The following is a 27,233-nucleotide window of genomic DNA, read 5'->3' as shown; positions in this document are numbered from 1 at the left end:
GCCACCTCCCAGCATGGGCGCCAGGCAGGGATGAAGAGGCGGGGGGAGGGGGGTGAGGGGCACCAGCGCTGCACCACTGCACCGCCACCCAACACGGTGGCCAAACCCCACCCCTGCCCCACCCACCGGGCGGATGGGAGGTCCCAGGCCCAAACCTCACGCCGGAGGAAGGGCTGCAGCGACACGAAGAGGCAGGCCCAGGACAGTCCATGCAACTGTGGCTGAGGAAGGCGCCTCGCCGAACCTTAGGCAGCTCGGGAGGTAGGCCCCGGCCCGCAAGAGGAGGATTAGGAGGTGAGCGGAGAGACGAGAGGCAGGGGCAGCAGGTCACCCTCACGTCTCTCCACCCGATATGGTGGCCGAACCCCCCCTGACAGGAGAACAAGGGTCCCACCACCAGTGCGGGGAGCACCTGGACACCCCTCCGCCCCGCCACCCGATGTGATGGCCGCACCCCCACCGCTGGAGGAAGAAAGGCACCACCACCCACACAGCGACGACCAGGGGCCGGCTCTACCCCCACCTCAGGCCCCCCCGGCCATGGGTAAGGCGTAGGGTGCCAGTTAGGGGATGAAAGGCCTCGCTTCACTGGCAGGGCACAGATGCTGGGCCCGGCCCGTAGGACGGCAGTGGCAGGCCCAGCCCAGAACAGAAGACCGCGCCCCCGGTAGGTCTGTGCACCCGAGTATGGACCCAGCCACAACCAGGTCGGACACTCAGCAGCAGCAGCCCCTGGACTCCGGGCTTGTCTGCCCCAGCCCATCTTCCTTCATTTGCGGCAGCCCGCCCCGCCGGCCAAGCCCACCACTCCACTTCCCAGGGCCCACAGGGCAGCGCAGGCCACGAGCACAGAGGTATGCCCGGCCCAGCGCGTTACTCCCCACCGCTGCCCGACCTCGGCAGCCGAGGCGCGACTCACCGCTGAGAAATGTCGATGGGCCGGATCTCCTCAGGGCCGGCTGCTGGGCGCAGGCTCCACTCTCCGGCCTGTACCCCAGACGGCCGCGTCCGCCTCACCGCCCGGGGCCGCAGCCAGCGTCAATCCTCCCCGGCCCGGAATTCAAGCGCACTGCTGGGCTGCAGATGGAGGCAGCTGTTCCCGCCGCCACCCAGGGCTCCGAGATGAGATGGCAGTGGCACTCAGAGCCCGCCGCTCAGGCCTCAACCTCCGATCAGGCCGCCATTTTCGGCACGCAGATAAGAAGCTATGGCGGCAGGAGCGCCAAATCGAGAGGGCTCGGAAATGGCCCAGGATGCAGCCAGGGACTGTAACGGTGCTCCAGCAGCAGACAGGTACAATGCATGGCAGCAATCGGCGGCGGATGACGGAGGGGGTCCGGAGCACTCTTAGAGTGTGAACGCCATCGTGACGCCTCTGGCCACACCCCAGCATACATTTATTTTAGTACAAAAATATTACATGCGAAACCTAAAAAGTAAGCATATAAAAAAGTACTAAAATTGCATTTTTTTTTTATAGTACTGGAAGCATAATATGACTTATTATGATTACATTTCAAGAAAAAGAAGATATAAAGTTGATATAAAAATTTGAACACTAGTAAAAATTGCATTTTATGAACAAAAAATAAATTATACAATTTTCAAACTATTATTCTATAAAACATGCAAAGAAAATACCAGCATTTAAAAACAAATTTCCAAAATAATCGAATTACATACACACAAATATGCATTATTTTAAAAGAAATGTTTCAGATAATTTAAATAAATTCTAAATGTTTAATATAAATTAAAAAAATTATTAACATTTTAAAAATTAATTCATCCATTTGAAAACAAATACTAAAACAAATAATTTTTAATATATTAAATAAAATGTAACATATAAGTAAATCAATAGTCACAAATTTTAATAATCTGCCCACACTTTTCCCCTAAAAACTCAGCGTTCAGCTCCTATATCATAATTACATGTACATTAATAAAAAACATTATTCAAATTTAGAATGAAATATTTATTTTAAATATTTAAATTACTCACAAAATATACAAACATACTAATCCAAAAGCTAACATACAACTGAAAAAAGAATTTCCTATAAAAATTATACAACATACAGATATATTTTTTACAGAGATACTTTTTACAACTATATTAAAAACAACATTTAAAACAATATTCTTACTTTCAATTTTCCTGTGCATGATATTTTGATGAAAATTAACAAAGAGAGGGAGTGTAGAGGATTCCTAGTAGAACCTACCTCCTATGTCAAACTTTAAATAAACAATGTGGTTCTACTTAATGTGATGTAAAAAATATTTTTTTACGTTTTGTTGTTTTACAATCGTGAATAAACAAGGCAGTGCCTTATTGGAATAAAGGCACTAAGTGTTTTTAAAATACCCCTCACACACTATGAATTCCCATAGTGTCATGCTTCATCATGGGGGTCTTCCCGTCCCTCTACGGGGCGGGGCGTGCTTCGACCAATATATATATATGGGAGCACTGTTGTTAGATGATGGAAGAAGACTATGTGTAAGGTGATGGTGAGTGTGATAGGGTAAGTGAGTGAATACAAAATACTAAAAATCCCCTGGCTAGTGGAAAAAACAGACTTTATTCTATTCCCTAGCTGAGAATGTTAAAAATTGGGGTTGCGTAGGGGGTGTATGTCAATTAGATACTCCCTACTGGGTCAACATGTTTCGTAAGCAGTCCCCACTGCTTTACTCATCAGGACCTAAAAAATATATATATGTCCCTACTACACTCAAAATTATGATAGGATTGTATGCCTATTCAAAATCTTCCAAAAATTGGGGAATAATTAAAGGTACAATGACCTTTGTTGATTGAAAATAGCATTTCCATTGGTATCTGTAAAGATAAAAGTGTTAATGAAAAAGACATCCGTGAATTTTTCATGTCACCACAACTTCATACTGTGAAATTATTTGGCTGAAAGGAAAAATAGTGATATATTTTTCTATTATCCAATATTTCAATATTCTTTGGTTATTCTGACTTTTTGTATGGCCAACATACGTGTTTACACATTTGCATGCCTTTCCTTCTTTTACACAAAGAGTGATATATTATTCGTGGATAGTTGCTGGGTTTATTTATCAGCAATTTATCATTGACCAAATAACGGTGTGCAAAAATATACTCGTTTTTTTCTTATTCGCAGCCAACACTCTCATTCATTCATCTACTTGTGGCAAAACTTGTCGTCATGCTGTCTGCTAGTAACCATGTGATTCAATTGTGGTAAAGGATGACGGTTACCTTGCAAACCGTTTGACTATACGTGCACACATAGAGACCCATCTGGACATTTATGCAGTACTTGGTAAAAACTTGTAATAGCCTATTACGCGTGATCTATTGACGTAGCAAAAAGGTATACATACTTCCATCGGGATGATTATCCAAATCCATGAGCTGGCATCTGAGAAAGGGGGCTTTCTACCAATTACTGTGGATAAGTAGAAGTATGTTTTAGCAGAAGCGGCTACGTTCGCCGAATCGGGAGAGGTGACAAAATAAACGGAGCCTACTTTAAAGACTTAGGCTAGTCTTACTTACATTTTGGTGATTCAAGTCTCACCTCAGCTTTCTGCCGATCCGCTCCGTTACGCGCCTTCTGGCTTACGAGATGTATTTCAACTAAACTCGTTGCCGGAAGCGAGGCGAGGAACAGCAAAATAAGCTAGTGCGCGTTATATTTTCAAAATGGCTACTCGTATTGGAATGCTTGTTTATCCAAAGGTATACTCACTTCCTGGTCTATTTCTTTCACTTGAACTTGGTTCAATACCCGTTCCTTCATGTCAAATCCACACAGACTGATGTTATATGTGAATATTGGTGGGTGAAGATGTATTTCTACAGATAATTAGATTACCTTAGCTGTATATCTTTTCAGATAGTTTAATTATAGAAAAGAAATTAGCTTTTGCGAATATGACCGAATTGTTGTCATCCGGCTGAGAAATCTTTGGAATGAGAAACCAGCCGTTTGTGATGAGGTGGTAAATTGGGAATCTTACTTTTGTGTTCATTCGATGTGGTGATTTTACAACAATAGTAATTGCGAATTTATTCTTTCGTATTTATGTTATTCATATGAAGAAGTCATATCTGGATTGGAGAAATCACTCAGGGGTTAGATTCTTTTCACAGTTGGCCCCAGGGGATATCATCATTCAATCCTTTGACGTTAGTTTTAAGGCGGAACACCCATCTTTGTTCTTTTTCTAGAAGGTATTTTTCATTTGTTATCTGTTCAATTACTGTCCAGGTTATGTCATCTGGGGTATGACCCAGTTCCAGGAAATGTGATGCCATTTTCGTTGTTCCTCTCTTGCACTTTATATTACTCTTGTGTTCACCAATCCTTACTTTAATTGGTCTGGTTGTCATGCCTATGTATTCAAGCATGCATGGACATGAAATGAGATACACTACATTGTTACTATTGCATGTAGTAAATTTTCTCTGTTCCCATTTACTTCCATTTTGAAAAACGATTTCTTTGCTTTTTTTGGTGAGAGGGCATACCTTGCATTTCCCACATGGATGGTGTCCGTGTATGGTAGCCATTGCAGTGGATTGTTGTATATTCTCGATTCTGCGGGGTCTAGTGTGGACGATCATGTCTCGAATGCTCTTTCCTCTTCTGTGCGAGAACATTGGTTTTGGTAGGTTCAGATCTGCACTATTCAAGATACGCCAATGTTTATTGATGATCTTGGTGACTTGATTGGAGTTGGTATTGTATGTTGTAATACAAAAAGGTCTTTTTTCTTCTTCTTCAGATTTAGGATGGATGGGTTCAAGAAGGCTTTCCCTGCAGTTATTACGTGCTCTTTTGTAGGCATTTTGTATAATTTTTTTCGGATACTGTCTTTTCTCAAGTTTGTCAGTTAGAGCCTTTGATTGGGTTTTAAAATCGCCGATTTCTGTGCAATTTCGTCGGAGTCGCAGGAACTGTCCATACGGAAGATTGTCACGTAGATGTCTAGGGTGGAAGCTCTTGTACAACAGGAGACAATTTTTAGATGTCGTTTTGAAATGCGTGGTGGTTATAAGTCTGCCATCCTTTGGTGATATGTTGAGATCCAGGAATACTAGTTCATTGTTGGAGATGGTGCTCGTGAACTTCAAGAAATCATCTTGGAGATTTAACCATGTAATTAAGCTTTTTGCTGTGCTTTCGTCACCTTCCCAAATGATAAGGATGTCGTCGATATATCGCTTCCAGGTATTAATTTGTTTGAAAAAGGGGTTACTTTGATGTAAGATCTTGGTGGTCTCGAGATGGTGCACATAGAGACCAGCTATGCTGGGAGCAAAAACGCTCCCCATGCTGGTCCCGTGCTTCTGAAGGTAGAGAGTACCCTTATACTCGAAGAAGTTTTCTCTCAGTGCTAAACTGCAGCACTCCATGACGACATTTCTAGGTGTTTGATATTCCCAATCTACCTCAAAAAGGACTTCTTCAATGATGTCCAAAGTTTCGGTGTGGGGGAGACTGGTGTATAGACTTTCAACATCACAACTAATAAGTAGTTGTTGTTGTGGATCAAATGTGAGATTTTCCAATAATATCAGCACATCTTTAGTGTCTCTCAGGTAGGTGGATGTTTTCTGTACCATGGGTCTTAGGTATGCATCTGCAAATTTGGAAACTGGTTCCAGAATTGATCCGATTCCCGATACAATTGGACGACCTGGGGGGTTCTCCAATTTCTTATGTATCTTGGGGATGGTATAAAAGTATGGTGTTATGGGTGATTCTTGAACTAAAAAATCCCCCTCTTTTTTCGTTATCCATCCGTGTGTGAGAGCCTCTTCTACCATATTCATTATTTTGGTTTTGATTTTTCCGGTGGGATCCTGGTTTAGGACCTCGTAATTTCTCCTATCTTGAAGGAGACGTCTGCATTCTTTATCGTATTGTACCGTGGATTGTATGACAATGGCTCCTCCCTTATCCGCAGGTTTTATCACCAGAGTATCTAATTGACATACACCCCCTACGCAACCCCAATTTTTAACATTCTCAGCTAGGGAATAGAATAAAGTCTGTTTTTTCCACTAGCCAGGGGATTTTTAGTATTTTGTATTCACTCACTTACCCTATCACACTCACCATCACCTTACACATAGTCTTCTTCCATCATCTAACAACAGTGCTCCCATATATATATATTGGTCGAAGCACGCCCCGCCCCGTAGAGGGACGGGAAGACCCCCATGATGAAGCATGACACTATGGGAATTCATAGTGTGTGAGGGGTATTTTAAAAACACTTAGTGCCTTTATTCCAATAAGGCACTGCCTTGTTTATTGATGATATTTTGATATCACAATATTGTTGACACAATATTTGTGTATCACAATATTTTTTATTTGATATTTTGTCCAAACACCCAATGTGGTGTTAGGCCCACAATGATAAAAGTTTTTATTAAATGTGAAGGTTTGTAATGGCCCTGAAAAGAGGAAAAAGGTGCTTCAAAGTTTCCAGTAGAAAAATATGGATTTAGAGCTATTGCAAGGGGTCTGCTTGTTAAATAGAAAAAAGGATGAGGAGCAATGTAGAGAGATATTGTTGTAATGCTACAAAAGAAAGGGGAATTCATATAATATTTTAAAACATTTTAGAAACTCAGCTAAAACTATATTTAAAGGACACAATGGGTGGAGTTTCTTTTGCTTGAGACAACAGTTGAAGTATTGAACTAGTCTTTGTAACGTATAGTAACCTAATATAGTGTATTCTGGCCTTGAAGTGCCTTCGTTCCTATCTATCGGATAGACGGCAGGCAGTATTTCTGCCTCCGTATCAATCCGATTTCTTGCCTAACAAACATGGTGTCCCTCAGGGATCTTCAATCAGTCCGGTCCTGTTTAATGTATATATGCGACCACTGGTTGAAATCATTAAATCTAATATCATCAGGGCGGTCAACTACGCTGACGATACACAATTGATCGTTTCCCTGGAGGGGGATCATGCGGATCCCTTAACCAATTTCCATAAATGTATGACAGAAATGGCGTCTTGGCTGAAAAATAATGCTTTGCAATTCAATAGCGCTAAAACTGAGATTCTGCACTGTGCAGTTGGTAAAGTGCCACAGGCCTTGCCTTCTAATTTTTGGCCTCTTCCCTTGGACACCCCTCTGGTCCCTGTGAAGACTGTGCGTAATCTGGGGGTCTGCTTCAATGAGAAGCTGAGCTTGGAGGCGCATGTTAATAAAGTGGTCTCGAGCTGTTATATGATCATTAGAGGCCTTCGCAAAGTTTTACCTCTTCTTCCTTTTGAAGTTAGAGGCACAGTGGTCCGATGTACTATTCTTACTCGTCTGGACTATTGCAATGCCCTGTTGCTTGAGTCCCCTGGCTACCTGATTCGGCGACTTCAGTGTATCCAGGCAGCAGCTGCAAAGCTTGCCCTAATGAGACCGCGCAAAGCATCTAGCACTAAGGCATTAACAGAGCTACACTGGCTCCCTGTGCAACAGAGAATTTTGTTTAAGTCTCTGTGCATAGCTTTTAAAGCTCTACATGGGCTTGGCCCTGGACCGCTGCAACGTTTATTTGGCTGGTATGTCCCCACGCGCAGCCTGCACTCCTCGGCAGCCAGGCTGAACAGGATTCCAAAGAGATCTACCCTGGGGGGACGAGCGTTCAGAGTTGCAGCCGCCCGTCTATGGAATAGTCTTCCCTTAGAGCTAAAACAGATTCAGGAACTGACACTGTTTCGTAAGCAGATTAAGACCTGGCTCTTCCCCAGAACATAATTTCTTGGGCTTTTTTGTCCTCTGTTAGTTGCTGTTAAGTTTCTTCACTGTGTCTTTAGTGCCAGGATGCCCGTAGGGTTACAGTGCGCTCTATAAATGAAAATACATACATATTGTATTTTATTGTAATGGCATTTATATAGTGCTTACTACCTCTGATGAGGTGTTGAAGCACCTTGTGACAAGTAACACATTTCTCCCAAACCCAAAGTTAGTGTAAAATCAGTGGCTATTGGTTATTGTTAGTTATTGGATTTAGCCTTGTTCTCTCAAGGAAACTACAGTTTTGTATCATAGATTAAGTTAATAGAAGCTAGGCGTGATCATCAGTAAGGAGTATGTGAGTTCATTCAGATAGTTGGTGGGGTGAATAGATAGGCAATAGGAGAAGGGCCTTAATACAAGTTTGGTGGTCTTCCTGGTGGACGTCCACCCAGCTGTCCCAGGAAGGCCTCCAAGCCTGCGATTTCCCACCCTGCGGATTCCGATAGGAATCCAGGGCTGGCAGTGCGGTGGTGGGAATGTTTAGCTCATAGGAGAGCCTAAAAAGCATACCGCCGCCTTGACAGCACCTCTAGCACGTCTATGCACGGTGTGACATGCACCATGCATGCCACACAGTTCACACACAACTGTACACTTTTAGCGGGGCACATCATGTGCCCCGAGTATGCAACTCCATGGGTAGATTTTCCTGGGAGCCCTGTTGGGGGCCCCTTTACATGCCTTTCTGCCAAGCATTTCAAGGCGGAGTCCCCGCCATGAAATGCTTGGTGGAAAGGCAGGTCGGAATCAGCATCAGGACCACCACGATTCCAGCCTGCTTTCCCCTCTGCTGTGGGATCCTGGATCCTGGCGTAGGCGGTGGTCTTGTGGCAGTCCCACCGCCACCATTGTAAATAGGGGGTGGGCCCGACATGATGGCGGTGGTCAGACTGCCATCCATTTGTACAGAGGTTCCAAGACCACCGTACTCATAATTAAGCCCTAAGTATTGCTAGGTTGCAGCGATATAGATTCAAAGAAGGATCAGTTGTAGTCTATGAAATGAGAAATAGGCAAGTTGCAAAAATAAAATATTAAAGAATAAGGCAGACAGTCATGCAATGTAGAGTACACTGTGCTCAGAGAAGAGGAATACAGAGGATAGGAGGTAAGGAGAGGATCATCCATTAGAAAAAAGGGGAGGGAAACAATTAACAGCTTTAAGTCCAGGGCACTTTTTTCATGCATGTTTTTAGGAATATAGTGGGTAGAGGCTTTTTGAGATCGCATGCTCTCTGGAGGAGACTTTTTATGATAGCATGCTATCTGACAATGTAAAACACAATTACATGCATGTGAGATAGTGTTTTGTTTTGTTGCATTTATACAGAGGTTACTATCCCTATGTGGAGTACTGAAGTGCTCATCTACCAGGATGGCACACTACACCATGGGTGTGTGCGAATGGAGGTGTGTTGAATTTGCTTTGAGCCTATGCGGAAAGTGCTTTCTTATTGTGCATAGTGACCACCTAGGTGTGGTTATCATTTTATGGAATGTGGTGCTTGGTGATGTGATGAATGAGTACATGTGGGAAACAGATGTGCGCATTTATAGCTTGTAGTATGCAAGCAGAATGCATTAGTTCTGGAGGCCTCTTTATTGTGTTGTTAAATTTTCGTTATGTTCTCATTCCCAAATTCTATTCTTATTGTGGAAGGAGGTCAGCCACTCTGGGATCTTATGGGTCATGGGGAGGTAACAGGTATAGAGAAAAAATGACTGGGAATCAGAGATCTGTATGATAGACCGCATTACAGTCCTCTTTTATAATATTTGATATTATTGCAATTATGAGATATCAATTAACAAGATTTGCCAAGTAATAGTATGTTCTTTTTAAGCGCACATAACTATTTAGGACCTGCAAGCTGGCTATGTTAAAGTCCTCCGTGAACCAGCAATGTGTGGCAGATCTCTCCAGTCTTCACATACATGGCTGGTTAGTATAGAGGAGTTTGTTAGGTGGGCTGAAATGGCCTGTATCTGTGCTCTTTAATTGCCAGCAAGGTACCACAGAACATTTAGTACATTATATACCTGTCCCGTTCAGGATGAGGGATCAGGTAGAGAATTGTATATGGTATCATTTGGTGATAGAGATTGCATCAGTTTGAGACTGTGCAGGCAACCTGAAAGACTACCATTACTGTCCTTGCAGGCGGGTACAGTGAGAGACTGCACTCACCTGCAAGGGGATGTCTGGGGTCCACATGACCCCCTTTCCCCCCTTCAGAGAGCTGCTCTCAGGGGGGTGCACAGAGAGTGCGCCACCTTTTAGGTGTGGCACTCTCAGTGCTCCCCCTGAGAGCTTCTTTGCCTCTGCCCCTCTGTCTGTAATACGGCACAGGTGATTCCCCCACACCCCCACGCCCCAATGCAAATGAGGGAATGCCCTCTTGTGGAAGCGCTGGTGCTGAATTTGCACCAGCGCTTTTAGTATTAAAGAAGGGGCCACACAAGCATCTGCAGCCCCTTCTGTAATACCAAAGTGCCCCAGGGGTGTGTAAAGAGGGTGCTAATGCCCATTGCACCCCGGGGCACCAAGTGTAATACGGTCCATGGTCCTTGAGGTTTACATTTTAGGGGCAACTCTCAGTGGTCCTGACCCATCAGAATTGCCTTTTTGTTCCTCAGCACCACATTTAGCCTCCCCTTTATACTAACGGAAGAGGGATTCTGCTCAGCCATTGATGCGCCCAGCCCTGGCCTGGGTACTTTACTTAAAATTGTATAGAATGCACCATGCTAATTTTAGGAGGCTGGCAAATAACAAAATGTGCAGTAAGTCCCAGGTTGTCCTATGTTGTCCTGAAGAGTCTTGTGCCAGCATTCATTCTGTAAAGCCCTCACGGGAATTAAACTGGGATCATCCTCCAAACACAGACCTCCTGCAGACATGGCTCTGGATACAATACTAAAAGAAATCACAGGCCTGGGCCCCAAAATGTCTATTTTTGAGGCTACAATGTCTGAACACTATACTGACATAAAGTCCTTAAACTCTGTTTTTACAGCTGCACACAAATGACGTAATGAATCATATAGGTGATTGGAAGGCCTAGATAGACAGGTACACCACCAAACCTGACTGGGTCTCTAAGATATGGGCCGTTAAACATATGGTCACAGACCTTAGGCATTGCTTTCATAGGAACAACCTAGGCCTTCATGGCATACAAGAGGGGGTTTAATGTGAAGACATGTTGAACTTTTTACAGAATACATTACCAACACTGCTAGCCATTCATTTTGCAAACTCCCTAGAAATCCTGTAAGCACACAGCTTACGCTCATACCAAACCCTTGCAAATGTATCGCCCTGTGCGATTATAGCCTGCCCTATTGAAAATGTCTGGGTTGGAGTGATTTTGCAGGCGGTGAAAAAACATGCGGACCCCTTTCTTCTAAAGGACCAACAGATCCACATTACAGTAGACTTTTCGTATGACACAAAAATTAAAGAAAATAAATTTCTGGAGCTGCACTCATGCCTATGCCAACAATATATCAAATATGGTCTATTAGACCCGCTGTCATGCTCATTACATATAAGGGCTGTTGGACCTAACCCTCTCTACAGCCTCACCCCAAAACATTTTGCCTTTACCCTCCTCTTTGTGTCTGAATCTGCTTTTGTTGGCCTTAGAAAACTGTGCACTTTTCCACTGCTAACCAGTGCTAACGTGATTGTGCTCACTCCCCTCAACATGGTTTAGTTGGCTTACACCTAACTGGCATATATAATTTACTTATGAGTCCCTCGTAATGTGCTATTCCATGTACACAGGTCTTGTAGATTAAATGCTACTAATGGACCTACAGCACTCACTGTGCCACCCACTTAAGTGGCTTCTGAAAACATGTCTCGTCTCAGCCCTGCTATTGCAGCCTTAATGCAATTTTAAACTGCCAATTCAGCTTGGCAATATAACACCTTTGCCAAGCCTTACACTCCCCCTTTCCTGTTTTCATATAAGCCACTCCTAAAGTAGGCCCAAGGTAGCCCATAGGACACTTTGTATTGTGATTAAAAGGTTGGACTTGTGCTTTTAAGATTTACATGTCCTGTCAGTGAAAAAATCCTACATTTATTTTTCACTACTGTGAGGCCTACCTGTCTCATAAGATAACATTGGGTTGCCTTATTACATTTAAAACGGGCTAACATTTGATTGGGACCAGGAAGCCAGCTAATGTTTGGTATCTATGAAATTGTAATGAAAAATCCTCTTTAATGGTAAAGTCAGATTTCTAATTATAATTTTAAAAGTGCCTCTTCTAGAAAGGGGGCATGTTCCTGTCCTTAGCCTTTTGTGCCTGCAGCCTGTTGTGGGTCACATGACTGGGTGTAACTGACAAACTTTGTGAACTCCTCCCAGACAGTTACACAAAAGAGGGATTAGGTGTGCATGAATGGGCCATCTGCTGGCAGGATGGGAGGGTCGGAGCTGAGCACAGCCCCACCGGCGACTGAATAGGCTATGCTCTGCCTTCACACAGAGGACCTATTACCTCTACATTGTCACTGCTTACAGCCTTGAGCCAGGGCAAGGGAGTCAGGAAATTTCAAGCACTTCAAAGATAAACGTGCAGAATTTCTTAAAACTTCAAAGAAGGCACCAGATATAAAAATAGGGCCCTCAGACCCAGTGTTAAGTTCACTCTTTGGACCTATGGAAGGACTCTCAGAGGACTTCCTGCTGCTGTGACCTGCTGTGCACTCTGCAAGACTGCTTTGCTGTACCTGGAAGGACTGCTTTGCTGTCTGAAGCCTTCCTTGAACCCTTGGAGCCAGCTCTGCTGTAGAGACCTGAACTCAAGACTACCAGAGTGACTCCAAGGGCTAGTTTTACTGGCCTCCTGTTTAGAGCCATAGAAACACAAAAGTCCCCCACCATCTTGAACCCGCAGCTGGACCCAGTCTGAATGCCTCCCCACCCCCAGTCGAACCCTTGGTTGTGGTGCCAAAGCTGCCCAGATAGCCAAAATCCCAAGCTGAGGACTCTTTGGGCTAAAATTTGCTCTGAGAATCAGGAAGAGACTGGGACCAACCTGCTCGTCTATACACCCATCGCCATTTGTCCTGATTTTACGGCTGTCCCTGCTACATTCTTTCCCGCATCAGCAAATCCTGTTCAGTGGTCCTTTGCCAAAGGGGTATCTGAGCTTCTGCAATTGTCTTCGGCTACAGCCTTCTGCCTCGTCCTGCTGGATAGTTTTGACTTCTAAAAAAGAGACTGAGGGTTAGGTTAGGACTCTTGCAGATACACCGCCAGCCCATTGTGGTGGCAGTTGGGAACACGCCCCCAAGCCGGCGGCATCCCAACTGCCGCTCTACGACATTACCTCGCGGCTGGTGGTATGGCAGCAGTGCAGTCATGGCGGTGGCATGCTGTGGCTCCAGGAAAGAGCCTTAGTGTGTGCAACAGTGTGGATTGCATGGGGGTAAACACAGCTGTCACCAGTAACATGTCTCAAGGACGCATCCGCCCTAAAGACATGTTTGCAGGCCAAAACCTGCCTTTCCCCCAACCCTTTGGTGGAAAGGCAGGTCATGATCAGCCCAGCAATGGAAATGCCGGGACCGCCTCTATAGGCTGCGGCTGACACTGTGGCAGTGGTATTAGACATATAAGTGGTGGTGACCATCTTGCGGCAGTCCGCCTGCCCTGCTTGTGATCCTGAGGTGGTCGGACCGCCAGGGTACCGGGTGGTTGGAAAGCCAAAATGCAACAGCTGTTCAAAGACCGCCATGGTCATAATCGGGCCCTAAGTCTGAATGTACAAATCTTCACCGTCGCTTTCCCCCAAGGCTCCCTAACGATGATGCTCCTTCCTCGGACGTTGCCTGCAGCCTTGCCCTGCTAAACTTTATCTTCTCAGAAAATGTTTCTTCAAAATCTTCTAAGTCAAAGGTAAGTGGGCCCAATCCACTTCTTGTATCCGAACCGTGCTTCATTGCAGTCAGCCATATTTTCTTACTTTGACCCAGTCTAGTGCGACTAGATGTGCACTGTTGGCACTTTGTCCTTTTAGGCAATCGTTTGTAAAAAAAAATAACAAATTCATAACTCTGGTTCTACTGGTTGAATTTTTTGTCATTTTGGCATCAAATAATTTAATGTAATTTGCTCTATTTGTCTATATTGGGTGGGATTTTTCTTGTGTTGTGCTTTCACATTTATTACTGTTTGTGTACTGCATAAATACTTTACACATTGCCTCCTAGTTAGTACTGACTGTTTTTGTGCATAGCTACACAGGTTTAATCTCATGATAATTTAGTGACTTTTTGTGGTTCACCCTGCAAGGGAATGTAGTTTTTGCTTGACCAGGGCTCACACCTTCCTCGCCGCCACCGAAGACATCCGCATGCTACTCGACCAAGGCCACACTGCGGCCCTCATCCTACTAGACCTCTCCACAGCCTTTGACACCGTCTCACACCGCACTCTCGCAGTCAGACTCCATGATGCCGGTATACAAGGAACCGCCCTCGACTGGATCCACTCCTTTCTCTCCAGCAGAACCCAAAGGATCAGACTCCCACCCTTCCTCTCGAGCCTACAGAGACCAACTGTGGAGTACCCCAAGGATCTTCACTCAGCCCCACGCTCTTCAATATCTACATGGCCCCCCTCGCCACCATTGTCAGACAACATGGTCTCAGCATAGTATCCTACACCGACGAAACCCAGCTCATCCTCTCCCTCACTAAGAATCTTGAAGACACCAGACTCTGCTTCCAGGAAGGAATGGAGGACGTTGCAGCCTGGATGAACAACAGCTGCCTGAAGCTCAACTCAGAGAAGACAGAGGTCTCCGTCCTCGGACCCTTCTCCACCACCTTGGAAACCTACCCACGCCATCAGACCACACCCGAAACCTTGGCATCATCCTAGACTCATCCCTCACCATGACCCACCAGATCAACGCCGTCGCCTCCACCTGCTTCAACTCCCTCCACATCCTCCTCAAGACCTTCAAGTGGCTCCCCCCGAATGCAGGAAGACAGTCACCCAAGCACTCATACCCAGCAGACTGGACTATGGCAACGCCCTCTATGCCGGAATCAACAGAACCCTGCTACACAAGCTCCAAAACATCCAGAACACCTCAGCCAGACTCATCCTCGGAACCCCACAACACGAGCACATGACCCAGCACCTACGAGACCTTCACTGGCTCCCCGTCAAGAAGAGAGTATCCTTCAAGCTACCCACCCTCACCTAGAAATCCCTCCACAACATCGGACCCAAATACCTCAATGAGCGAGTCTCCTTCCACGTACCCAGAAGGAACCTCCACTCCGCCGACCTCGCTCTGGCAGAGACCCCACTTATACACCGAACCACAGCAGGCGGAGGAGCCTTCTCCTACATCACAGCAAAGACCTGGAACGAACTCCCAGTCAACATCAGGCGCTCCCCCACTCTGCACACCTTCAGGAGGAGCCTTAAGACCTGGCTCTTCGACTGATTATTTGGAGCTGCACCCCCCCCTTAGCACGTTGAGACCCTCACGGGTGAGTAGCGCGCTTTACAAATCTCTGATTGATTGATTGACATCCCAGTCAAACAACAGCCCACTTTCTCACAAGGGTCAAATGTCAGAATCCCATAATGCGGACACTCTAGCAGACTATTTGGATGCTGAAGGCCTCACCTCAATGGAAATAAACTGCAAGGACTCTAAATCTAAGGGCTCCAATGGCCTATTATCAAGATCGCTGCCAGAATGGATTGGACTCTTGCAATATATCCCGTTCTCGGTATCAGATAGGGTGGGCCTCAGTAGAGTGATGAAAGCTGTATCCCAGGACATGGAGAAATCCTGCTCCCTGTTAAGAAAAAGGGCTACTACTGAATTAGAGACCTTTGCAACCCACCCTTGAACTCTTTTTGCATCTCTGAAGAGCCCCCTGGACGACCTTGGTAGTACTTATATTTGTTATTAATATTGAAATTGTACTAGCTTGATAGGGTTCCCTACACACATTGGGCCTGATTCACAAACTGCTCTTTTGAGTAAGTTTACACTCTTAGTGAATTTACTAATTTTCGGTATTCACAATTTGCACTTTTCTAGCAACTTACACCTTTGTAGTAACTTACACTTTTGTAGTAAGCCCTGTATCACACAAGACCAACCACTGGTACTGCAACACCCTCCCACAGAAACTAACGGAGGCTTGGACTTGAAATAATACTCATAGCAAATAATGTTAAATTGAATAAAATTATTTGAAATAGGGAATTATAAAAATAAATATAAATGAACGAAAAACGATATAAATATTTATTATTTATATATTTTTTAACATTAATTTATATTTTTAACTATTTTAAATAATTTTATTATATCTAATATAAAACATCATAAAGATACATCTGATTGCATTTAGGCACAACTTAATTGCAATAGCTATCTCTCCTGTGGTTTCCCATTAGACATGGACTGCAACAAGGCTGCCCTCTTTCACTGCTGCTGTTCCTGCTGGTTTTGGAGTCTTTGACCACAGCACTCAGAGCTTTCCCCCTGGATACATGGTATCTTCATCAACTTAGTTACATTTCGCGGATTATGTCCTCATGACTATTACCAAACTAAGAAACTACACCCTTCGTATATGAGCTTACTGGCCACCTTTTCCCAGTGTTCAGGGTATTACGTCAATTGCGCAAATGTGAAGAAATGCTCATGTCTTGGGGTACTATCACAGCCTGCAACGAAGTCTATAATTTCACATGGGTGCCTAAAGAGATGAAAGGCCCATACCAAAAGGCCTAGTCTGTATGGTGGAGACAATATACTTTGCCTACTAAAAAAACCTGAACTAACTTTGACCGATGTTCAACCCTCCAGCTGTGAAGATGATTATAGCACTCCAATTCAACTGTGCCTTTGGGATGTTCCCAGTACTCATCCCTAAACCACAGTTGACACTAATAGATTCAACTATAAAATCCTTCATCTGGGTGGGCATGCACCCCAGACTAAAAATTGATAAATTGTTCATTAATATCAAAACCGGAGGCCTCCTAGTCACAGTACAAACATGCCAATATGAAATGTGTACATGTTTTGCTTTTCAATATTATGCACCTGTCTTGTGGGCTACAAGACCACATCAGAGTGACTGATTTAATATTTAAAATTAGGGTTTCTCCCAGGAAAAAGGGTTATTTTGACAGGTTTTATGCTGCTGTTTCAAAAGATGCAGCATCGTGTTTACACAGGTAGGCCTGAAGCCAAGTCTTTCTTGCCGGTCTAGTGAATTGCACAATATGTGCTGCAGTCTACAGATGATATTTAAATATCCATGACATTGGTGTTTCTTTCTGGAACCATACACTATGGATTTACTGGAAAGATAATTATTCCAATGAGGAGTTAGCCTAATTTTTTGGGGGGTCGAGCATATATACTTGGACTGGACAGCTGTGCCCCGATGTGCCGAGTTAAAAACCATCACCTTCAGTTCAAACAAACAGGGATACTTTCTCACATCTCCCAAGAATTTTCCAGTGTGTTTTGTCTGGTGGGTCTTCTATTTCCTTCACTGGTATTCCAGATTCTGCCTACTTCTTTTCATGATTGACAGGTTCAGACTGAATAACTTTTAAAATATATATATTGCAACTTATGCATCATAAGGAACATTGGTGCAATGGTCTCAAGAGCTCAGAACATATTGTATTTCATAATAGCAAGCCTGGGGTAGTGTTTGGATATTTGGAAATTATGATAAAAAACTTTCATAACTTCAAAATGCACCACTTTATTCAAGGGAATGAAGTTCCATGAACAGGGCTGCATTCATGGTTGATACTTGCCATTGGAAGGTGGTTATGGATTGTGATAAGGGAGCTAGACCACAAGTTGAAAATCTCCATGCCAGACGTGAACCCTAGTTCTAGTTTATGACCCTGTGTATGTTTTGTGTGTTTGACCTTCCATCGTTTTGGTGAACCCCAACTTCTCTGGCTTGTTAGTTGGCTGTCCTATTTTCTCAGAAGATTAGTCACCGACTGGGAAAATATTGCATGATGGGGACTGGGTATATGAGGCTAAGTGTGTCCTTTAAGGCAGAGTTATACTTTGTCCAGGAAACACTAAAGCCATTATTCACAGCATAAGATGAGACCTAAGAAAATCCCAGATAAATGTAATTCGCTTCATTGGCCACACAGAAAACAAAAGACTCTGCAGTTTACCACTGGCATAGTGGTAAAATCTCTGGAGGCATATAGATAATGTAACACTCGCATGACGTCATCATTAACCTGTCAGTGAAAGGTTGAAATATGCTTCTGGGGATCAGGAAAGGTCAGAACATTAAAAGACAAATTGGGCTGACAAAGCTCTTGCAACCAAAAACTAGAAACTAAACCGGCAGTAAGCAAAACGATATCCTTGAAAGATCCTGAATGCACGGGTGTATTTTAGAGCCAGTTCAACATATTATTTAAGGTAGGGGGTGGGGGTTAAGCAAAAGCATGGAAGCACTCTGCTTCACGAACAGAGAAAGACACTCTATTTCAAGGATGTACAGTGGTAAGCCTCTCTCCCTCCCTTGTCGTTTAAGTAACGTAGCTACTACAATTTCGAAGTTTATCTTTGCATTGTTTTAATAGAAGGGTATTTTTGACAACGATGTATGTTATGTTTGTATTTATATATGTTTGGAAGTACAAACCTACCCGGCTAACAATGGAGTGCTCTGCAGGGTGCAAGACCATAGGCTAAGAGGCTTATTTTCTCCTCCCTGCAGTGTTTCATCTCTAATCTGGCGATGTTGGGGCTCTTTGTCTATTGTTGAATACAAGATATTGTTAGTTAGTTAACATGGCAGACTGTGGTCTTGGTGTAAATGGCTTTTAGGTGATGCAGCTGATCTTGAAGATGATAGTGACGTGCAAGACCAGCAGTGTAGATCATTTAGAGAGAGAGTGATGTGGTTTGATCTCTTCAGCCACTTGATGAGCCCTGCTGCTGCATGAATGATACTTTTCATGGAAGCAATAATGGTCCCTTGGATGCAGTTGGTCAGCATTGTATCTGTCTAGATCGAAGGGGACAATGGCTTGAACTGTCATTCTGAAGTCTTGTCCTGAGAGAACTGGTTTCAAGAGCAAAAGTTGGAACAAGTCAGTTTTGGTATTCCTGCCAATGCGTTCTTTGCGTGAGAGCTTGGAGTCAAGGGTGAATCTGAGGGATTTGGTTGAAGAGATTAGGGGGTATAGTTGGGTTTTGTCAGTATACTGGTGGATCTTGATGTTGTTGGGTGCAAGGGTGGCTTCCAAGGGTTCTATTTCAAGGTTAAAAATGGTGAACTCTATAGGTGTCTGGGAGAATCTGGGATCAGGTAGTTCCTATCTGAACAATTTGCTGTCCATGTGTGAGGTAGGACGTGAACCATTGCAGGATTGTGCCAGTAAAGCCAATGTGAGTTTTCAGGGTTTTGGTCATTGCTGGATGGTTAGCAGTATTGAAGCTGTGGCGAGGTCGATTTGCTTTTGTCATTGAGAAAGAGGGCATCTTGTAGAGTGACTGTTTCAATACTGCAGCATTGTATGAATCCAGGTTGATAGTCTTTAAGCAGGCTATTCTTGCAAATGTGGTGACTGCCTTCTCTGTGATTTTTCAACAAATGGGAGGTGGATAAAAGGAATGAAGTTGGCATGGTCAGATGGATCTAGTGAAGGCTTTTTCAGCAAGAAAGAATCTGGCTGGTCTTGAAGCTGCCTGGGAAGGTGTTCTGGGTTAGTGAGACAATAACAATGTTGGGAAGGAGTGTAAGGGCTTCTTCTTGAAGAGACTTCATTATGGAGGAAGGGAAGCACATCACTTCTGTAGGAGGTGGTTTTGAGTGGGTTCAGAATGTTGGAGAAGTCTGTGTAGGAGACAGTTTTGATGGGTGATCAGTTAGTTGTGTGGCACCTGGGTATAGGTGATATTGTAGGTTGCAATGATGGATTTGTGATACTAGATGTGATTTATTTAAATTTATCCATGAAAATTATGTTGATTGCATTGCCTCTGTTGGCTGGTGGTGGGATGGCGATCCGACAGGGACGACTTACCTGCTGTTGGTAATCCACGTCATGTCACTTTCCATCTGCAGTGAAGTCCAAGGCAGTCTAGAAACAAACAGAGGAATTGGATTCAAAGAGGGATAGTAGGAAGATCAAACAAAGAAGACCCTACATTTTCACTACACAAAGAATTGGGTGCTGGCTATATAACCGATGTGATCCTACATTTTCAGTACACACAAAATGTTGGCTATATAACTAATGTCACTGCTTTTCGTCCCCTTTCTCTCTGGCTAGACATTTATTTGAGCCCTGGATTAAAGAAGGAGTTTTTAAAGGATTGTATGTCCCTCCACCGTTCATATCATATCCCTGGGCTTAAGTACTTCAAGGACACCCTTCAGAGCCTAGGTAGGGGTGAATTATTTAGCATTCCAGAGGGAATAGTTAAGGCTGACCGTATGAGGGTGAATGAACATTTTATTCGGCAGAAGTCTATTGTCAGAGAAGAGGTTACCCTACTGAAGCATGGTGTCCATAGTCATATTATGTTGAAAACCATTCCAACCATAGAGCCTTACCTTTTATTTGTAAAAAGTATGTGCAACGTTTTTTGCTTACCAGATTTAGGTTGGACTTACTGCACTTTCTGCTAGCTTTTACCCTGGTCATGATTAGGGGCTATGCACATCTAACCTGCAGCTGTGACAATATGTCTCCGTAAAACACCTTGTATTTTAATAATAGATGATTTATTGAGTGCTTGGTTACTCCATTTGGTGCGTCCCCACACGAGGAGTCCATTCTATCGTGCGAAGCCTACGAGGCCCTAGATATGTTGTCTGAAAGCCCTACATTTGCCTACAAAAACATCTTACATTTCTTCCAAATAACAGATTCAGAGCGTTCTTGACGCTGATTCAGGGGCATGGTATTCCACATTTTGGAAGCTAAAAAGGTAAATGAACATCCTCCCAGACATGCTATTTTCATGATGGGAACCTCGTGTGCGCAGCTCCTGAGACCTAACACTTCTGCTGGGCAGGTGAGGTTTCACCAGAGATAATAGGTAGTGAGGTCCTTTACCATTCAGAATTTAATGACAGAAAGACTTGGCTTTAAAGGACACTCTCTTGCTTATCAGAAGCTAGTATAATTTAGCTAGAGCTGGAACCCGTAGAGGAGCGACTTTTGAGGTTCAGCAATAGACGTGCGTTCTGCACCCTCTGAAGTCTTTTCAGCCTACCTTGTGTGACAAAAATATATAACATATTGTAATAGTCCAGCCAGGACATGACCAGTGCCTGGACTACAGTTTTCCTGGTAGATTCAGTGAGCAAACCCATGGTCTTATTCATTGTTTTGAGGATGCCAAAAATATCCGGCAAGGCTGGCAATCTGGCTGTCAAATGATAGTTTAACATCAAAGCAATTTTACGTTTTGCAACTTCTATGTAGTCCCAAGGAAGGATTATATCATTCTGATATTAAAACAGGTGCACTTTTCTTAAATACCACCTGCTCTTATGTATCTACAGCTGCTCTTGGGAGATATCCTTTTTAATGCAGTTAGCTTTTTGAAAGTTGCTATGAGATTGATAAACAGTTGTTATTAATTAATCTGAATGTCTAGTAGTGAATGTACTTTTTATCTAGGGTATCTTTTTTTATAGATTTTTACTGTACATTTTGATAGTATTTTAGGAAAGTCATGATTGCTGTATTTGTTTTTTATGAAGTCGTTATGAATGATATACTGTTTGCATTCAGCATACTTTTATGGTAGGATTTAGCAATTGTCTTGTTTTTATGTTTTGTGCTTTTATGATTTTCTTCAAAAACCAAATAAAGCTTATTTTGATTGATTGATTGAAACAAGAAAGACAGCGACAGAGAGAAAGAAATAAAGGAAAAATGGAAGTCAGACTTGTAAAACATAAAAATATAGCAAGGACTTTTGAATTTTGGGCAGGGGGACGTGGAGAGACACAGAGAGACCCTGAACATGGATGTCGCCACTAGGGATTAACATTGACACCTTGAACCAATGACGTTGAAGTTGCCAATGCCCTAAGACTACAAACGTCTGCTGTTATTGACCTAGGAGACAGTGACCCTCCTGAGAATCTGAGGTCTGAGGAATGGTGGAGTCCACCTACCCTCCTCTAGAAACAGCTGCCCCACCACAGTCAAGGATGTCTGTGGCTACGCCAGGTGCATGATTCAAGAGGGGGGAGTAATGAAGCAGCTTGGGTAGGAAACACAGCAGAAAGCTACTGAGGGCCTCATGTGCAAAACAAGGTATTATCTCTAGGGTTGCATGCTTTTCAGATCTAAAGGCTTATAGTGTGCATCCCTCCATGCTGAGAGATAATAGGGGCAATATAAGCTCTGGATTGTTATAACCCCTAAAGCCGCATTTAAGAAAATGTCTAAGGAAGTTTATATTTATTTATGAAAACATGGCTTTAAGGTGAACCTGTATGTGATGTCACATCTTGACATGCCATCATGGGTTCAAAGATAGTGTTAGGTCACTCCTTACGCCTCTATGGTTTAGGAAAAATTACACCCTTATTCAAACGTGTGTCTCTAATGCTTCCAAACTGCATATGAATTAATCAAAATTCCAGAGCCTGTCATGCACAATGCTCAATGCTAACATGTCTACAGAACATGAGAGCATGCTGAGTTAAGCTCTTCTTGCCAATCAGTGTAGTATTCTATGCTTGCATGTCTCGCTCTTGCTTCTTTTACTCTTCACACCAGGGGGCAGATCTACAAGGAAGTACCGCAGCGTGGCACCGCAAGCCCTTTGGCTGCGCCACGCTGCGACACTTCCTAACCACAGGGATGCGGCATATTTACAAGAAATGTCGCATCTTGTGCTTCCCCCTGTGCTGGCGCACAAACTGCAGCCATGCGCTGGCGCAGGCACCCTTGCACCATGGTGCAAGGATGCGTGCGTCGTGGGGAGAATGTTTTTGTGCAGGAAGGGACACCTTCCTGCCCAAAAACAATCACTACAGGCATTTTCCTCTGTCAATGCGTGCTGGAGAATGCAGCACGCATTGAAAGAGGAAAAAACAATGAGAAATGAAAACGTTTCTCCTCGTTGCGTCTCGCTATGCCACCTCTGGGGTGGGGCAGAATTCAGACGCATCTCCAGATTTGCGATTTCTAGTAAATCTGAAGATTTGTCTTGTTCCATAGGTGTTGCGTGGGATCACCCACAGCAAATCCCATGGAACGCCCCTGCAACGCAAAGCGCTGCGTGTGAAGGGGTCGTATTTACAACGAGAGGAAAAGTCACGCACGGTGGCTTTTCCTGTCCTTGTAAATATGGAGGAGCCTCCTGCGCTACCAGTACGTCACAAAAAGTGATGTACTGGTGGCGCAGGGGGCTTGTAAATCTGCCCCCAGGACTGTACTTCATGTGATATAATGGGTTGTATGATAGTACAACGCATGCCTGAACAACACATGCCTGTACAAAGAGGTCTATACAACGACCGGGTCTTTACCACACATGCCTTTACTACACATGCTTTTACCACACAATTTCGTGGTAAAGACATGATGGGTAACGGGACATGTTGCTAAAGATCAAACCCATGCCCAGTAAACTGTCCCTTTCCCCTGCCCTGTCCTGAGCCCGAAAAATTTAACCCACACCCCAATGCCTACCCTGACCCCAGGACCCCCTTCTTGGGCACTTGGAGTGTGCAAACCATCCCTCCAGGGCCGAACTGGCCGTAGCAGGCACCGGGCGCTTCCCTAGTGGGCCAGAGAGGTGGGGGCCGGTTTTGCGGCTGTGGGGGACGGTTATGTTACTGGGGGCCAGTTCTGCAGCAGTGCTGCAATATCAGCCCCCTGTGACAAAATAAACAGGGCAGCGGTGCTCGCAACTAGAGCTTCTCAGTGCCACAACCCCCCTCCCCCTCCAGGGCCGGTCGAGTGGAATTGCCAGGGCTGGTTTCTCTTCCCAGTCCAGCCATGCACTCCTCCCTCTGTGTGACCAGCCTCACCCCGCCCTAACCCAGCCCGAACCTACGAAAAAAATGAAAACATTTGTATAATCATTTTATTTTTCCTGCTTTGAGATCAGTGGGGCGATGCTCCTCCAGCTGATCCTAACAGTAGTTTACTCTGTGTCCAACCTTAGAGCACATTATTTGCTTTTAATTGTATCTTTACCAAAAATATAATGAGATTTCTAAAATTGTACAGGTCATCAGCAAAGCTAGAAGAGGATACAATCAGAGTATTATCAGACCATTTTTGTCAGAGTCAAAAAATAAAATATGCATCTCAAGACTATAACCCAAGAGGCATATTTACAAAAAATTGACATAAGGCAAGGACACAAGTCTTTTTGCTGCACTGCCCTATGCCAATTTGAAAGCGAAGGAATGCACCATTTTTACGAGATGCAGTGCATTCCTCTCCTTTCAGCCAGCTTCCTGCACTAAAACAATCCATGGAGGCGTGTTCCTTGTTCTGTGGGTGCACACACAGAAAAAGGAAAACACAAGGAAAAATTTAAACGTTCATCTTTATTACGTCTGATCTGAGTTTTGGCACTGCCCCAGGTTTATGTGATTTTGTAAATCTGGGGCAGCGTCAAAATCTATGGGTGCTGTGTGGGAACACCCACCGCAACAGCCAGGGAATGCCTCCTTGACGCAGAGTAAAGTAACGCAGCACATTGCGCTGCCTTGCCTTACTCCATATCTATGGGGCCATGCAAAGCCGCGCAGGGTGGCTTTGCGTTGCCTTATAGATATGATTCAGAGGCCTGCGCCAACGGAGCATAAAGAAAAGTGACGCTCCGGCGGTGTTGGCCTCTAGTAAATAAACCCCCAGGTGTCATCCAAGAAATGCTCTTCTCTTGCAGCCGACTCAATCCCACAAATGAAACAGGGAGTGCCTGAGCTAATTATAATTGATGCTCACATACAGCACACCCAATCGTTCATGAACCTTTGAATCTCCAACAAGCCATGCCACCACACCCAATCTCATGCAAGATATTTAAAGGCAGCATTAGTCTGCGAGTAGCTTCAAATGTCCGGGAAGCCCCTGATGTTTGTACGTCTTTTAACCGTGTCAGGTTTTCTGGTGATGGTATTTACTTCTATTGGATTTTTGGATAGAGGGAACAACTGCATGACCTCTTCTATCTGTGTTTCATATTAAAATAGTAATACAGCAATTAAGAAAAAAAATGCATTACTACTTGTTTGACGCGATCTTTTCCATTTTAGGATCTGGAGGATTAATGTGGATAAAATCTTAACCTACCTTAATTAGCATACTGGCCACTGATGGGGATCGTTTGGTAGCAGTTCCCAGAGGCTGTGACATATAGTAAAATACATTGTATTCAACACCCACAGAAGACATTCCTAACTTATAGGATATGTTTGATTTGAAAGTACTTTTGATAACCTACATCCTAGGAAATTAGTTCCAGCAAGTACTCGGTTTCCTGATACAGCGTCATATACAAAAACAGGTGCTCACGTACAACTATTTATATTGACATTATTTTTGTGTAGCTGAAACGTAGATGAAAACACCGGGCCGCTGTACAAAATATGATGGTAAAATGATTCAGACTTAAATCGATAGATGAGTTGGGCAGGAGAAACTCTTTATAATTCTTCCCACGATGCAGGACGATACAAAGGTTATTTATTTCTGGTAGATGTTTTTTAAAGAGAGGATATTGTTGGCGACTTATGTTTGTTCACAGTGTTAAAGAGAGCTTAAAGATGGCAGGATGCTTTCTATCACACCTTATGAATGAATGTCTGCAAATGTCTTGGGAGTATTTTCCTAAAGGTTCTAATAGGCTTCTCAATTCATACCACGCCACATGTAACGTTTTTTAGATCTGTAGGACTAGAATACCTTGAATTTAATGCCTCTTTATTCAATTTAATTTTTTATTCTGTAGTTCGCACTCTATAACGCAATTACATATTCTTTCTTTTTTCTCCAAAGGCTGTGGTGGTGACAGATGGAGAACGCATTCTAGGACTTGGCGACCTCGGCTGTTATGGAATGGGCATCCCTGTTGGTAAACTAGCACTATATACTGCATGTGGAGGGGTCAATCCCCAGGAGTGTCTGCCTGTCATATTGGATGTGGGGACAGATAATGAGGTAAATGCCTTCCATTGGTAGATAAAAAACAATCAAAGTATATTATGCTGCGAGTTACAGCTAAATGTATTAAATCTTTTCTGAATTTGTGTTTTGTGTTCAACACAAATCTATACTTCCTATTTGATAGAATCTATTTACTATGCAGTGGCGGCTCCTCTGCTAAGACGGAGGAGTGCCGCCCCACTGCTTCAGCTGCAAGCTGAATACAAAAAATAAAATGATAATAACCTTTCTTATTATCATTTAGTTTTTTTGTATTCAGCTTGCAGCTGACGTAAGGTGGGTGGGGCTGGGCTCCCGCGTCAAAGGGGAGGTGTGGTGGCAGCACCTAAAGTGCGCATGACGCTTTGGCCGGCCGTCTCGGGCCAGCAAAAGTGTCATGCGCACTCTGCATGATGCAGGCTGCATTACAGACTGGGTGGAGAACATGCACAGCCTGCCAGGCCCTGTCTGAGCGCCGAACCACGGCACTCGCATCAATCACAACGCTGCTAAGGCAGCTTTATGATTGGTCCGGGGATTCTGGGAGGCTTTGTGTTTCCTGCCGAGAAAAGGATGGAGAAAGAAGAGTCGGCAGCCAGCGGTCAGTGATAAAGAGGTACTTTTTTTTATTATTCCCCCGGCCTTCATTCCCCCTCGCTCTGTCTCATCACCCGTGGTTGGTAGCAGCTGCTACTGTTACTATGTTAAATCAAACATTTCTGAAGGAAACATTTTAGATCTAAAGCATATTTCACAGAACATGCAAGTTTCATTAAAGAAAATCAATTGGATAGTAAGGATTTATTTTAAAGTGTTTTCGAACTTCATTTCGTGAACAAGAGAAGGACACTTTAACAGAGTGCAGAAAGTGCATTGTTTCCTTTACCTGGATGCTTGGTTTTGTAAAGCTTTTTCAGGCATGCTACTGTGCCCCTACTAGGAGCCAGATACTGCTTGGATTTTTCTTTTGACTAGGAAAAATCCAAACAGCATTTGGCTCCTTGCTGGAGCATAGACATGCATGTCTGTACTATAGCAAGGAGTCAGATGCTGGCAGGATTTCTTATAGCCCAGGAACATTTTTAAAACGCATCTGCCTTTTTTCTGCCTCATTAAGGAGGAAGACACAGTTTGACTTACTTCTTCAGCGAAAACATTCCAAACAGTATTTGGCTCTTTGCTGGGGCACAGACACACAGCTCCTT

The 27,233-nt window shown here is 43.9% G+C and overlaps 1 protein-coding gene and 1 long non-coding RNA gene across 2 annotated transcripts in view; one reads left to right on the top strand and one right to left on the bottom strand.

The window, feature by feature from the left end:
- Positions 1-27,233, top strand: part of ME1 (malic enzyme 1) — a 1,430,669-nt gene that overhangs the window by 523,679 nt on the left and 879,757 nt on the right. Inside the window, exon 5 of the mRNA XM_085611027.1 lies at positions 25,882-26,043. Coding sequence (XP_085467153.1) covers positions 25,882-26,043 — 162 coding nt within the window. The remainder of the gene's footprint in view (positions 1-25,881; positions 26,044-27,233) is intronic.
- Positions 1-27,233, bottom strand: part of LOC146817428 (uncharacterized) — a 195,579-nt gene that overhangs the window by 101,077 nt on the left and 67,269 nt on the right. Inside the window, exon 2 of the long non-coding RNA XR_014963006.1 lies at positions 19,921-19,977. This is a non-coding gene — a long non-coding RNA (uncharacterized LOC146817428). The remainder of the gene's footprint in view (positions 1-19,920; positions 19,978-27,233) is intronic.

This window comes from Triturus cristatus, chromosome 6, assembly GCF_964204655.1.
Source record: "Triturus cristatus chromosome 6, aTriCri1.1, whole genome shotgun sequence".
NCBI classification, from domain to species: Eukaryota; Metazoa; Chordata; class Amphibia; order Caudata; family Salamandridae; genus Triturus; species Triturus cristatus.
Note: the sequence above shows the minus strand (reverse complement) of the source record. Positions and strands in the feature narration are given on the sequence as shown.